At 48.4% G+C, this 15,968-nt stretch overlaps 1 protein-coding gene across 6 annotated transcripts in view; it reads right to left on the reverse strand.

Moving 5' to 3' along the window:
• Positions 1–11,055, reverse strand: part of DMPK (DM1 protein kinase) — a 43,456-nt gene extending 32,401 nt beyond the window's left edge. For 2 of the 6 annotated variants that reach the window (XM_060275561.1, XM_035117095.2), the window contains exon 1: positions 10,371–11,055. In XM_060275561.1, the coding sequence (XP_060131544.1) occupies positions 10,371–10,530 (160 nt within the window). In that variant the 5' untranslated portion in view covers positions 10,531–11,055. The remainder of the gene's footprint in view (positions 1–10,370) is intronic. The other 4 variants (XM_035117096.2, XM_060275562.1, XM_035117098.2 and 1 more) reach the window with 3 other exon arrangements.
• Positions 11,056–15,968: the final 4,913 nt, after the last annotated feature.

The following is a 15,968-nucleotide window of genomic DNA, read 5'->3' on the forward strand; positions in this document are numbered from 1 at the left end:
ACATGGGGCAAACAGACCAAATCCTGGACCCAACAGAAGTGAGCCCTGAGATATGGATGAGCCCTGAGATAACCTTAGAAAGTAGACAGAATGAGCAAAATAGCATTCTGAATGTAAAGGGCTTTTTAGATGACTGTTTCCATTCATTCTTTACAATGAACGATGTCAACTTTCAATCTATTATTAACGGCTTGATTCGTTTTACTGTAAGGTTCCCTTTGATGCTGTCAGCTTGAAAACAAATTCATGAACCATATTTTTAAAACAACCTGTTGCTCACAGTATGAAGCACCTCCAGACTGCCTAGGGGTTAAAATCAGTTTGACTGCTCAGTTAATGCAAATCAAACTAGCAGGCAATCGGGAGTCAATAAAGGAAGTTCTAGCTTAGCTTCTTCTTCTCATAACCCAGGTGACTAGTAGCTAGCTAGCTACCAGCAGAGTAGTTAAAAGGAGGGAATTTGCTCCCGCAAGTTGTAATTATGGCCACCTGCTTGAATGGTTTAAAAGGGGAGTAGATGAATTCATGGGGGATATTCGTGGGAGACAATGCTGCAACATCAAGTTCCTGCTTGTGGGCTTCCCAGAGGCATCCGGTTGGACATGGAGAGGGCAGGATGCGGGGCTAGGACCTCTGGGCTGATTCAGTAGGACTCTTATTATGGGGCAAGTGGGCTGTATGCTGAGACCCTTCTAACCCCTGGATCCAGCTTGTGTTAAAATAGAAGCCAGGCTAGCTTCCTGGTGAGGTGATCGCCTGGGCGATGGGCCATTAAAGGGAAGAAAGGAAGTGGATCTGTGTGAGATGCAAACGGCTGGTAGTTAGGAAAAGGCAAAGGGTTCGGTGATGCTTTAAGACAAAGAGGGGAGGGAAGCAATATGGAGAGCGAGAGAGACATGTTTGGTTCCTGTTTGAATCCAAGGCCGCGGCTATGGGAGAAACAAGATCCTTCTGGGTGTTAATGCTATGAACCCCTCCCTCATACATAGGCTCAGGTTGTATATATATGTGTGTGTAAAGAAACCATATATCATAAAGACACCACTGTCTCCTCTGTGCCTCATTTCCAAAGGAAACACGAATCCTGGGTAAATGCCTGGAACACCTGGAATCTGCTCAGGGGTGCAACATTATGTTCTTAAAGTAAAGGTAAAGGGACCCCTGACCATTAAGTTCAGTCAATGGACAAGTCTGAGGTTGCGGCGCTCATCTCGCGTTACTGGCCAAGGGAGCCAACGTACAGCTTCCGGGTCATGTGGCCAGCATGTCTAAGCCGCTTCTGGCGAAACCAGAGCAGCACACGGAAATGCCGTTTACCTTCCCGCCGGCATGTCTAAGCCGCTTCTGGCGAAACCAGAGCAGCACACGGAAATGCCGTTTACCTTCCCGCCGGAGCGGTACCTATTTATCTACTTGCACTTTCAGGCTGCTAGGTAGGCAGGAGATTATGTTCTTAGGTTCACTTAAGAAACAACAACAACAACAACAACAACAACAACAACAACAACAACAACAACAACAACCTGAGCCTAGCAGCTGGTATTTGGGTTGCTGAAAGCTGGTTAGATCTTGTGCCCCCTCAATAAATCACTTTGGGGGGGGGGCTGGTGACAACATTGCTCAAGATGGCAGCTTAGCCAGCCATTCCATTTCACCCTGCAATCAAAAGAGCAAAAGCTTTTGATCCAACGCAGCCCAGTTCTTCCAAATTGGGCATCCCTGGTGGGATGTGCGTAAAAGGAAGAAAGGGGAATAAAGCGGGTCCCCTTGGTTTGTGGATTTCTCCCTCTCTGCCTACTGAAGGCCAATCAGGCTGCCTGGACCTGCAATGAACAGCGATGGTGTCCCAAAGTAGGAATGATGAGGTGGGCAGACAGGAGGCTTGGGATGAAGCCATCACGACCCAAGTGTTCGTCTCATCAGTCCGCAGAGAATCATATTAGGATTGGTCTCGGCTTCTCCTTCCCCTGAGAAAAGACGTTTCCAGCGTGAAGAAATCCATGGAGGAAATCAAGACTCAAGATTTGAGTCTGAAGAATAAAGAACAGGAAGGAAGGAAGGAAGGAAGGAAGGAAGGAAGGAAGGAAGGAAGGAAGGAAGGAAGGAAGGAAGGAAGGAAGGAAGGAAGGAAAGGATGCAAGGTGATGTACTGAAAACAACAGATCTTTCCTGTTCTTGCAGATGTGCTGGATTCCATATCTCTTTGCCTTCTCCAGGCCGGCTTCTAAAATTTGTTAGGATGTTTTATGTCGCTGTCATGCTGAAGCATCGACCGCCACCCCGGTCACTTTTTCCTTTCCTTGCTGAGTTAGAAGCACTGTCAAATTCCAGGCACAGCCAACTGCCTCGCGGCACGAGGCCAAGGGGCCAACTGGCATCTCCTCCTGCCAAGCCAACCCTGCCCAGTGACATTTGGGGTGGGTGGGACAGCCCCCTTTGAGAACAAATGGCCCAGGATTAATTTACTTCAAAAAATCATAGATTCGTACAGTTGGGAGGGACCCTGAGGGCCATCTAGGCTAACCCCCTGCAATGTAGCTATTTGAAGACGGCTGTCATATTTCCTCCCGGTCTCCTCTTTTCCAGGCTAAAAGGACCCAAGTTCCTCAACTGTTTTTCATAAGGTTTGGTTTGCAGACCCTTGATCACCTTGGTTGCCCTCCTCTGCACACCTTCCAGCTTGTCAATATCCTTCTTAGATTGTGGCACCCAAAACTGGACACAGTATCCCATGTGTGGTCTGATCAAGACAGAATACAGTGCCACTATTACTTCCCTTGATCTGGACACTATACTTCTGTTGATGTTGAAATTAATGACCCGGGGAACCAAGTCTTTCTATGCGGTTTAAAAGGCCAATCAGCTTTATTGTACTGAACAACCAATGAAAGTTTGCAGTCTTTTATTACCTGTGATTCCTGCACTGCTGTGTGTTTGGCCAAATGGCCCTTGTGGTCTCTTTCAACACAACAATTCTATGAGTATTATTCATCTAGCCCAGGATTATGGATTCTGACTGGCAGCAGCTTTCCACGCAGTCCCATGTACAGGTCTTTCCTGTCACCTGTTACCCGAGATCCTTTATGGCTATAGATGCCAGGATCGCACACTGGAACTGACCTATGGCCAGCTTTGATAACTGGAGGGCGCCAGGTTGGCAATGGCTCATGGGGGGGGGAGAAATCAGACCATTGGTCCATTTGGCTCAGCATTGCCTCCACTGACTGGCAGCCGCTCTCCAAGGTTCTAGGCAGGGATTCTTTTCTCAGGCCCTCCTTGCAGATGCTCCCAGGGACTGAGCCTGGGACGCTTTATTTATTTGCATTTTCTTCCATAAAAAACCAGAATAAAACCAAAAAACCTGAAGGCAGGTTTACAAAAACGATAAAATTATCAACAGGAAGAACTAGCAGCAATAATGTGAGATGTTCGAAAAGCCAAAATAACAATGAACTAAAAACAGATGAAAACTCGCATCGACTTTCTAAAGGAAGTCCAAACCAAAGTGTTTTTAGCAGGTGCCCAAAAAAAGAATGGTGAAAGCGCCCGACCTGATATCAAGAGGCAGGGAGTTCCAACTGGAAACTGCAAGAATTGTTTCACACAAACAGCTGAGCAGCCCCCCAAAGAATTGGATGGGTGGATGCAGTGTCTGTGAATTTGTTAGCTGCGGCCTACAATAGCTCAGTCTCCTACAACGGAAAGCTGTACACACAACAGATCCATTCGCTTGATATTTTTGGGTACTTAAAAAAAAAAAGAACCCCTCCTCCAAAATAAAGCCCCAACCCTCCACCTAGGAGGGCAGTGGAAGGAGGGAGAATGAGAGAGAGGCTTCCTTCCAAGCTGCCCTGGGGCATTTGTCAAATTCTGTCCAAAACCAGCTGCTTTGCTCCCCTTTTGGTGGCTTCCTATTTCGGGCAGGAGATGATGGTTTGGGAATCTGGGCTTGCAGCAATTCTCAGATTCCAACCAGGGCCCTTGGAGACTCTCTTGCATGCTAGCATGGGAGGACAGAGGGTTTTTGTGTGTGTGTTTGTGGAATTCCTGTGCATGGAAACTTTTTCAGTACGCAAGCCTGCCGAAGCCCAAAGGTGGGGCTCGTACTCAGAAACCGTTTCCGTGCCAGGCCTCAGCCACGAGGCTTTTGCAGAAACGCCGCCAGAGAGGATGTTCCGGAGCACGCGCAGAGTGCCTTTTGCCAATCAACAACCACAGCTAGCCCCCTGGCAGGAAAGGTTGCTGGACTCTACAGTTCTACGATATACTGTATACCCAAAGGTCCCTCTGAGAGAGAGAGAGAGAGAGAGAGAGAGAGAGAGAGAGAGAGAGAGAGAGAGAGAGAGAAGAGAGAGCATGCTACTCTTAATCGCAGAGTCGTAGATTTATGTCCAACATTGGGCAAAAGATTCCTGCACTGAAATCTGGGGCTTACTAAACATACATAGGATTATGCAGTGCTTTTTTTCTAGGAGGATGCAGGGGTACGCATACCCCTAAACATTTTGTGAATCTTTGTACTTTTTGTCCATTTACTGTATTTATTTCCTCCAATTTGAACTATAAAATGGTGATTTTCTTGAGTCAAAATGAGAGTACCCCTAAACATTTTTTTAAGAAAAAAAGCACTGGGATTATGATTTTTGCTTTTTTAGAAACTATGCACCCTTCCACCCTCCTCGAATCAATGTTTTAATCCTGCTTCAGAAAATCCAAATGATTTCCCCTCCAAACCAAGGGAGCAAAAATATAATCATATACATAATAGGCAGCTTGCTGGCCTTCAGTATCCTACAGGGTTGGTCATTTGCTGGGGCAGGGCAGTAGCTCAGTGGTTAGAGCATCTTCTGCATGCAGATCCCAGGTTCAATCCCCCTATGGCATCTCCTGGAGAGCTACTGCCAGTCAGTGTGCTCAAGGCTGAATTCGGTATTCCCAATATGACTTGGTTATAGGGAAGCTCCCTGTGTTCAAGAGGGCTGTTAACGCTGCCTAAGAGACTGCCCTGCCGAATCCATCCAACCTCTGCTTAAAAACCTCCAAGGAAGGTCCACCGCCTCTCGACAGAGACCCACTATCAAACAGCTCTTACTGTCAGAAAGTTCTTCCTGATGTTTAGCCAGAATCTCCTTTCTTGTTTGAGTCCTACCCTCCAGACCTGGAGAAAACAGACTTGTTCCCTCTTCCCTATGACAGTCCTTGAGATATTTGAAGATGGCTCTCGTATCTCCTCTCAGTCTCCTCTTTTCCAGGCTAAGCATGCCCAACTCCCTCAACCATTCCTCATAAGACTTGGTTTCCAGGCTCCTGATTATCTTGGTTGCCCTCCTCTGCACACCTTCCAGCTTGTCAACATGCTTCTTAAATTGTGGTGCCCAGAATTGGACACAGTATTCCAGGTGTGGTCTGACCATGGCAAAATAGAGTGGCACTATTACTTCCCTTGTGGGACGCGGGTGGCGCTGTGGTCTTAACCACAGAGCCTAGGGCTAGCCGATCAGAAGGCCGGCGGTTTGGATCCCCGCGACGGGGTGAGCTCCCGTTGCTTGGCCTCAGCTCCTGCCCACCTAGCAGTTTGAAAGCACGTCAAAGTGCAAGTAGATAAATAGGTACCGCTCTGGCGGGAAGGTAAACGGCATTTCTGTGTGCTGCTCTGGTTTCACCAGAAGTGGCTTAGTCATGCTGGCCACATGACCCGGAAGCTGTACGCTGGCTCCCTCGGCCAATAAAGCGAGATGAGCGCCGCAACCCCAGTGTCGTTTGCAACTAGACTTAACTGTCAGGGGTCCTTTACCTTTACTACTTCCGTTGATCTCTAGACACGAGACTTCTGTTGATACCACAGCCTAGAATAGCACTAGCTCTTTTTGCTGCTGCATCACACTGTTGACTCATATTAAGCTTGTGGTCCACCAAGACCCCTAGATCCTTTTCACATGAACTGCTAGTAAGCCAAGTGTCCCATATCTTATATTTGTGCATCTGGTTCTTCCTGCCTAAGTACAGAACCTTACATTTGTCTCTACTGAGATTCCTTTTATTAGCTCAGGCCCAGTTGGCCAATCTGTTAAGGTCATTTTGAATCCCGATTCTGTCTTCTGCGGCATGAGCTGCCCCTCCCAGTTTGGTGCCATTCTCACGATGATAGGAAATTAATGGCACAGAAATGAACAGAGATTGCAAGCATGTGTTAGGCCTGGAACTGAGCCCCCCCTCCCCCAATAGCATGGTGTTGGAGTGGGGAGCAGGGGGTGGGGGGGAGGAGGAGGAGGAGGCGAGCAAGACGAAGTGAGGGAGCCAAACGGGCACACAGAGAGTGCACGTCCATAGCAGGCAGCCTTTTATGGCGTTTTGCAAAGTCTCCGCGGCCCAAGCAACATCTCACACAAGCCCCGGCCGTCGCAGGAACACGCACGGCCGGATCTCCCTGGTAAAGGGGGTAGGGCTATGCCATCTTGTCCACAAAAGGCAGTCTGTGCACCGCCAAGGGGGTGGGATTGCGTGCCTGCTTTGCTGTGGCGGCGGTGTTGAAAAGGAAGCTACCAGAACAGTCTGCACAACCCTCCCTTGTCCGCTCTCTCCCTTTCTGCTGCAGCTAACACAGAGCTTGCGAGAGAACTGAACAAGGGCAACAAATAAAACGGCCACCGCGCTGCCCCAAGTCCTCTTTGCAAAGGCAGCTCGCGGTTTTCCAGGAAGTTCCCTTTTGCAGTTCCAAAGACAGTTCCAAAGCCCCTTATTTAAAAAAAAAACCAACAACACAAAACACAAACAAACATGTAGTGGCTGGGAACTGCTGATTGCTGGCACATGCTATTGAAAGGGCTTTTTATATGTCCGTAAAATGTCAGCAAGGACTTTGAGGCCTCCATTCCGCGCGCACATGCGTGGTTTAGTGCCAGGGCTCAGATCTGGAATCGTCCAAACAGGAGCAAGCCCACTCTTAGGCATGTGCAAAGTGCCTCCTTCACTATTCAGTAATTAGAGCCTCCTTCGCAAGTGAGTTCTACCTGCCTGGGTTCAGCAAAGGGGGCGGGGGCCTGGATCAAAACACTTAAATTCCAGGCATGCTTGAACTGCAATAACTTTTAGATTGAGCCCTGAAGATTCCATTGATTCATTATTTGCATTATGTGCCACATTTTTTTCTCTCCAATGAGCTCAGAGCATGGCGCACACGAATCTCCGCCTCCTCAAGTAATCCCCACTGCAGCCTTGCGAGGTAGGCTGGTCTGAGAGAAGATGGGCCCAAAGTCATCCCTCTGAGCTTTATGGCCAAGTGGGGATTTGAACCCGGGCCTCCCAGGTCCTAGTCTGACACCCAAACCGCACTGACTAACCGCTTTCAAATTTATTCGCACATGGCAGAAGTGCCCGCAGGAAGGGGTGGGGGAAACTCATGGTTTCTTCTTGGTGCAGAAATGCATTCCCCGCAACTTCCAGCTGCAACAGTTCGCCGGGTGCTGATACCCACCAGGAACTAACCCGATTTCCAGAACTAAACCCTAAAAAGGCATGCTACCCTGAATAAGACTGGTATTAAAACCTGCTTCAAGAAGAAGAAGAAGAAGAAGAAGAAGAAGAAGAAGAAGAAGAAGAAGAAGAAGAAGAAGAAGAAGAAGAAGAAGAAGAAGAAGAAGAAGAAGAAGAAGAAGACACCATCCTATCCCCAGCTTTCGTACACTTCAAAGCAAAGAAAGGCGAAAATCCCATTATGTTATTCACAGCTGTTCAAGGCCTGCCTGCCGGCACTCATACAACAAACAGATCTGAGCAAAGGGAGCTGGAATATCTTGGTTTCTCCCCAGCAGGTGAACTGTAGGCAGGACACGGTGTGGGCTTTTTGTGTGTTTGACTGCAACAAGCTCAGTGCCTTGCAATCCCTGCCCTCTCGAAAGCTTCTATTTCTATATTAATTTATTTCTGCGGGCAGCTTCTCTGCCGCTCCTGCTGAAACGCAACTCTTAAGCAGTTGGCAATGGGGTTATAGCACCTTAAATGAAACACCAAATGTAGGAAGGGGGGGGGACAAGAAGGGAATTTGCCCAGTTCTCTAAAACGCAACTAGCAACCCAATCAAGCACCAATAAACATGAGATGCAAGCATCCGGCTGCGTGGAAAACCTGGGGAATTCAAAGTCATGAACTGCACTGCGGGGGGTTGGACTAGATGACCCTTCCAACTCCCAACTCCAAATCTGTGATTCTAAGAGATCCTGCCTCCTGGACTAATCTTTGGCCACAGTGGGGCTGATGAGAATCAAGGGACACGATGAGCAGGTCCTGGAGCCTGCTCTGGCCTTCCCAGTCAAGGGAAAAAGCAACCTTTGGTGGGCATGAGCATGGGGAGCCACAAAAATCAAAGGCAGAAATCCAGCCTTCCACACCACATTCTGGTTCATCTCCTTGTGAACTGAAGGCAAAGAGGCTACCGCTTTGCACAAACGCCTATCCCCAGCCTCTCAGTCACACCAGACCCTTTTCTCTCTCTTTTAATTTTTTTAAAAAGACCCCTGCAGAGATGGCACCCAGGGGGAGATGCCCCGTTTGGTGTAAAAGCGATTCCCATCACAGAATCTGTAGAGCTGGAAGGGACCCAAATGGTCATCTAGTCCAACCCCCTGCAATGGAACCAAACGTCTTTCTGGGTGCAATTTGTTGATCTATTTTTTTTAATCAACGGGGGCTCCCCACTCCTCAACCCCACCAGCACCACCAACGAGAGGAAGAAATGAACCGCAAGCAACCAGCCAGTAAAAACTTGTCAACCACAAAATATTTTTTTTCTTTTGGGGTCGTCAACATGCTATTTCATTCATTACTGGATTTCTTTTATATTACTCATTCAATTGATATTCCTCCTGACATTCGTCCAAGGAATTTAAACTGGCTTACATAGCTCTCATTTTATCCTCAAAACAACCCTGTGAGGAAGACTAGGCTGAGAGGACTCAGCTACAATAGTAAAAAACAACAGTGTTTTAAATGCATATTAAACATGCAACACCAGATGGTGCTGTAGAGCACAAAACTTTTCTATGAAATTTTACACAGGTTTTTTTTCCCCTTTTGCTGTAACAATCTAATTTATGACTTATTTATAGTGGGGGCGGGTTTTTCCTGTGTGTAGATCCACCCAGAGAGAGACACTAGCCAATATTCCCCAACCACCTTCTTGGGCCAAGTTGAGATGTGAACCCTTGACTCCCAAATCCTACTCCAACTCGTTTTAAATTACACTAGCAGGGTAGGGGCTAGCCTGTTTTCATAGAATCACAGAGTTGGAAGGGACCCTGATGATCTAGTCTAACCCCCTGCAATGCAAGATTTTGCAGCTGTCCCATAGGGGGATTGAAGCCGCAACCTTGGCATTATCAGCACCATGCTCCAACCAGCTGAGCTGTCTTGTTGGACCTGATTCACAAGGTTTCGAGGTCCTGGACGGCAGGACAACCACCAGCCTAGGGTGGGAAGTGAGGGGCCAGGCATGGGTTACTAGTATAAAAACAGGTCTATAGAGAGGCCACTCCTTGCAGGAGGTTCTTAAAAGTATGAGCTGTGGCTCTGCTCACTGGCAAACCCAGCGGAGCAAAGATGATATCATCACAAAGGAGCAAGAAAGCTGAGCATGTAGGGGACAAGAGGGAAACCAAGGCACAGGGGAAATATCTGTTTGGGGGAGGCGGGAAAAGGAAGCAGCACAGAGTGGTTAGCAAGAGCTAACCAGGTTTCTAAATTGGGGAGGGCGGCAAGAGAACAAATGAAGTTTAGATTGAAATGGGTGGGTGTGTCACTGCCGAGAATATAGGAGACGCTGGTTTCGCAGCTCAATCGGCGAATTGTGTGATTCCAGGGCCTTGGTTTCCCCACCCCCTCCGCAAACCCGGAACAGTAACGTGGAATGACTTTATGGAGTTTAACAAACCCATTGATGTTGGCTGTTGACCATAATAGCTAAGTGGAACATCCAGGAACAGAGGCAGTCTATCACTCTAGCTGGAGACAAGCGACAGGGGAAAAGCCAATCTTATAAGACCATTGCTAAAGACCGACCAGGCAACTTTAGGAGAGCATTCAGGAAGTGCAATGTAAAATTGTCACTGGGGAGAGAGAAAGGGGCCTCAGATTCCAGTACTAAAGGGCAGCTTGTGGGATCTGGACACAGGTAAATAAAGCAGAGCAAATATGTCCAAAAACAAAAACCACAAGCCCATTTTCACTAGCTCTGGCACATCAACAGAAAAAAGGAGACTATCTCCCTCTTTTCCCCCCTCTTTTACTTTGCAAAGGCTTCCTTGTCTGGCTACCGGGCCAGTGGCTATTTGCAAGCCTGGATAGGAAGGTTTCCAGCAAGGATCTGGCAGACTCACCCCACTGTAAAAACTCCATAATGTATTTCTCCTGGGCCAGAGGCGATGTGCTCAGCTCGTGATGCACACATAGCAGAAGGTCCACCAAGGTCTCCAGACCTACAGCGCTCTGATCCAGAACCACCTCCTCCAGTTTCTTCAGTCGCACCTCGGCAGCCATGGCGGGGGCGGGGGGCACCCCAACGGCCGCCGTGCCTCCAGCCACATCCAGGGACGGCTGGCAGGAGCCGCCCTGGCTTGGGTCCTCTATGCCAGGCGGGCACCCCCCTGCCCCATGGGGGGCACAGTCTTCTCCTTCCTGGGCGAGCAACCCGGCTTCTGTAAGTCCACAGGATGGTCCAGAAGGGCGGGCAGGATGGAGAGAGCAGCTTTCTGGCAGCTGCTGGAGATGCGCGTGACTCTTTCTCTCTGCCTCACATTCAGCCTTCTCCCCACACAAACTTTCCCAGACTTTCTCCTCTCTCACGCTGACCGAACGGCCAGTCCTTCTCGCCGGACACCCACGGACTTGTGCGCTCTTCTCCCTCGCACACGCCACCGTCCCCGTCCTTTATGCTGCCTTGCGCACTGTTTTTCCTCCTTTTCTCAGGTCCGAAAGCACACCCACGCTCCTCCCCTGCCCCCCCCACTATCTCTCACATGGACAAACACCCCTCGCCCCCTCCCTCTCACCAGTAGCTCTCCCGTTGAATCACACAAGCACACCCCAACCCCCCCCTAGCGTCCAGGCCCCACAAACATGCAAGACCCCGGTCTCCCCTCTTCCTTCACTTTTGCGCACTGCAAAAACACACACACACACACAAAAAAAAAACCCTTGCGCAAATTTTGGCAACTTGCAAAGTCCTGTCTCTTCCTCTTCCCCGCCCCCCGGCTCAATGTGCCACCAGTTTACCCCATAAAAAGCCCCCCCCCGTCTCCTGACCACACCCTGCCCTTCCTGCTCAACCCAGCCCAGCCCGGGATGCCTCTGTGCCAGGGATTCGCAGCAGCCGCAGGCTCAAACAACCCCATGCCCATTTAAAGGCCCCAGGAATGAAGTTCGAGGCCAAGAGGCTGGACTCCTCTTTAACCCCTTCTCAGCTCTCTCTCCCTCTCCCTTTCCCCAGCCACAGAGCTCCACTACAGTCTCCCTAGACCTCAGGCTCCATTATAACCTGACAGCTGATGGTGGGGCACAGGGAGGATGGAGCCAGCGTCAGGCAAGCAGGATTAGACAGCTTGGCCCTTTGATCAGAATCTCTCACCCTGGAACCTGAAAGGGCAAGGGAAACTCTGCTTTCTCACAAAAAGCAGCCCCCCTTATTTTGACTGCAAAGGAAGCCCCCTCCCCACAAACTGGGAACAGGACTTTCTTCCAAACCAAGCAGGCTCAGAACCGGCCATTCCTGTTAAAAGGACTTTCCCACTCACGCCTTTATTCTTCCAGGAAGCAAGTCTGCTTCTTTAGCTTTAGCTGATTTTTACCTTTCCTGTGCAGTCTTTTCCGTACACCGCTTGGAGAGATGATTTTGGTTTATAAGCCATTTGTAGACCGTTTGAATGAATAAGAAATAAAATAAATAAAAACAAAGCTGAAATTTGGGTGTCTCCCTGTGGATGACCTGCTTATGGAGCACTCGTTCTGATTTGTTTCACCTATATTTGTAGGGAGATTATTCTTAAACTTAGATACTGCCCTTCTTCAAAAGACCACAGGTGGTTTACAACACGGAAATGTAACGAACATGTCAGATACAAAACATAATATCTATATAATAGGAAAACTAAACCAGTTCTAGAAATGCAATTATGAGAAGAAGAAATATTTACTGTACCTCAGATTCTCATAACATAAATTGTTACCTACTCATCTCAGGTTGTTGTTGTTTAGTCGTTTAGTCGTGTCCGACTCTTCGTGACTCATCTCAGGTAGACGGGGTCATCTATTTACTTCTGATTTGTTGGCAGGTTATATGGGCATTTTTCTATCCTTATCACAAAAAACCCTATGTTGTTGTTGTTGTTGTTGCAGGTGGGTGGATGAGGTTGTTGATTTTGTTGGCCGCCATCTGAAAACTCTGGCAGTCTGGAAGCCCCCATAGCTCCCAAATGCCACAAGTTCTGACGACACCACAATTGCATAAACATCTAGGGCAGGGGTACCCAAAACTCTCACCACTGAGCATGCTGGCTGGGAATGATAGGAACTGGAGTCCCCCAGAAGACCCCACACCAGCTACCCATGGATTCCCCGAGAGGGTTTAGAGGTGCGCCTCAGCCATATAGCACTTCCATTGGCACCATGCTCTTAACTGCCTGGCAGCCTCTGCGAATTAACTAAATCGGGAAGAACTGTGGATGCCTTGCGTGCTTGCTGCGGAGGGCTACCTACTGGGGGGCATCTGTGATGCTGGAATAGATGAGCCACTGGCCTGATCCAGCAGCCAGGGTCTCCTGATGTTCTGTGTTCAAAAGTTCCCAGGTTCAATCCTTGGCAGGGCTGCCGTTCTGGGTCTAAAGTAGGAGCAGCATGCTGGGATCGGGCCCACAGGCTCTGCTGCCCAAAGCGCCCTCCCCACCCCACCCCTCTCCCCGTTCAGCTGGCCAGTCTCCACCGTGCTAAGTTTAGAACAACAGAGACATTCCTGGAGCCTAATTCGAGGGACGGAGCAAGCAGGACTTTTGGCTGCATGAAGGCAGCTGGCGCCCTCCCTTTTGGGATAATATTGGGCCAGGCCCAATATCCAACCCAGTCCTTCGCGGACCCTCTTTCTCTGGAGGAGTCCCCTTTCCACAAAACTTTGCATGCCTGCGAAGGAGTGAGAAAGGAGAGCCTGCAAAGGACCAGAGATGTTGGAGATTGAACCAGGGACCTTCTGCAGCCCTTCCCCTAAAGGCCATTTTACAGAGGATTTGTAGTTCTAGAACAGGCATCCCCAAACTGCGGCCCTCCAGATGTTTTGGCCTACAACTCCCATGATCCCTAGTTAACAGGACCAGTGGTCAGGGAAGATGGGAATTGTAGTCCAAAACATCTGGAGGGCCAAAGTTTGGGGATGCCTGGTCTAGAAGAAAGGAAGGTGCTCTTGTCAGAAGCAAAGACAAGTGACAGCAATCCCTTCCCAGCAGTGGCCTGGCTTTCTGGGGGCAGCAGTAGGGATGAGGAAAAGCGGGGTTAGAATTGTAGAGTTGGAAGGGACCACAATGGTCATCTAGCCCAACCCCCTTCAATGCAGGAATCTTTCTCCCAATGTGGGGCTCGAACCCACGACCCAAAGATTAAGTCTCATGCTCTACCTACTGAGCTATTCCAGCTGGCTTACTTTTGTGTCAGGTGGGGAGGTGTACATCAGTCCATATCAGGGCCGGATTTAGGTTTGATGAGGCCCTCAGCTACTGAAGGTAATGGGGCCCTTTATACGTCCAGCTGTGCTTTCTCAACAACAAATTGTAGCTGGGTTTTTTTTGTGTTGAATATATGCTATATATGGTAATTTATGCACCTAATAGGCCCATACACAACACAAAACACTGTTGCTGTATGTGGGTTTTATTTTATTTATTTTTTATCTTATATGTTGGAAATGTACATCCTGGGTTTTTTCCTTTAATTTTTTTTGGGGGGGCCCTAAAAAGGGGGGTCCTAAGCTATAGCTTGTTTAGCTTATACGTAAATCTGGCACTGGTCCACATGGAGTTGACATGTGGAGGCAAAATCAGGGGCCTCTGTTTCACTTTTGTTTCATTGTAAGGGCTTTTGTAAGAAAGGGTGTGGTTCTCCCCCCCCCCGCCCCCCAACCTCCAGTGTGTGTACATATGGGGCTGATCGTCATTCCCTCCCTAAAGAAACTCAGCACTCTGCAAATTCTCCCAGTAGCAGTGGCTTGGTGGGGGTGACCAAACACTCTTATTTGAGTGAACAGGGGCTTGTTACCCTGGGATAACAACTCTTGGGGAGTAGCCCCACTCCATTCTGTAAGTAAGCCAGGAGAGGTTTGAGCCCTTGGTTTACTGGTCCAGATTCCATGTACAACAGTGACCTCTTGTGCCTACCCTGGAAATTAGTCCATAGAGTGATGGCAAAGGGGGTAGAGAGGGTGAGCCCAGGTAGCAAGGAAGAAACGGGGTAATTAACAACGGCAACGCTTAGCCAGGACGTTAGGAATGCACAGGACTGCCGAGGCCGCCTCCCCTCCCTGCGAGAGCATTAAAGCCCAGAGTCTAAAATTACTGAGTTGCATCACTTAAGCTACCCACCCGCTGCACATTTTCCTGGAAGTGAAACCCAGTTTCTCCCCAGAGTGGACCTGTTAGCTTTTTCTGGCTCTGTCACACGACCGATTCAGGAGCCGGAAAGCACGCAAGGACGTAGGCCAGGCCATTGCCAACGTGGCACCTGTATACTCATGCCCACCGAGGTCTTGGCTGGCATTCACAGCTGCCTCCCTCCAGGCAGATGGCAAGGGGGAAAGGAAGCCAGTGCAAATTTCCGTGCCCAGCAGTCTAGAAGGGGCGCAGACTATTTTGCATGTTTTATTTAATTCTTAACAATATATAGGTATCATGTTCAATGCACAACACAATTCTGAAAAGGCTTGCGGACTTGTGCCATGAACCGAGCATTTCTCAACTCTGTTTGAACATTTGCTTCTGTACTTTGACAGCAAGGCACATCTTATTCTGTGCAGTCTCCATACCCTGTTTTTGTGATGATGTTGATGTTGACGACGATAATAATAATAATAAATTTATACCCTGCCCATCTGGCTGGGTTTCCCCAGCCACTTTGGGCGGCTCCCAACAGAATATTAAAAACACGATAAAACATCAAACATTAAAAACTTCGATGCCTTTGTGCGGTACACATTTGTGCCGTGCTACACATGCAAGCTTGACATTTGCAGCCTATGCTTAGTTCAGTGATGATTGTGTGGGTGCTTATTGATATTAGTCATTAGGATATTAATACTCGCAACAGGTTCAAATATTATCCCTATTTATCACTGATCTTCGCTGTATCATTTCAATGTTAGTATATGTGCTGCAGAAGCGAGCGCCTATTTATCGTCAACATAAAAATGAGACAATGAATTTACATACCGTATTTTATTTCCCGTGTAAAGATCTTTAGCTGGTTTGCCCTTGCTTGGGGGGGGGGAGAGGGCTCAAATATTTTTTTCTCACGGAGCCCCAACCTGTTCTCAGCAGCCCTGCCCCACTGAAATTAGGCTTTTAAAAAACATTCTATTGTAGCTAACAGACTAGGTTGTGGTAGGTGGTTGGCTGCAGGGCTTGTGTGATGCCCACAAGAGTTTCTCCATTCAAAGGCACTCACAGGCCTCAAAACAGTTGGCAATGCCTGACATAGGGAAGGGCGACAGGAACCAGGGAGGCCACGGTTTCTAGAGCGCTTTCAAGAGAGGCCTGCCTCAGTGGATTGCTGCAGCCATTCTCTCTTTTTATTTTTATGTTTTAAAAATGCTTGATATTTGATGTTTATTTCTGTATGCTGTTCTTTCAATTGTTAATAAAAATTCAACATATAAGCTGAGTAGTTTTACATGGATTTTGAATGAATGTGCAACTAATTGCTACTGTTGTTTTGAATTTTATTGC

The sequence above is a fragment of the Zootoca vivipara genome, chromosome 6, assembly GCF_963506605.1.
Source record: "Zootoca vivipara chromosome 6, rZooViv1.1, whole genome shotgun sequence".
NCBI classification, from domain to species: Eukaryota; Metazoa; Chordata; class Lepidosauria; order Squamata; family Lacertidae; genus Zootoca; species Zootoca vivipara.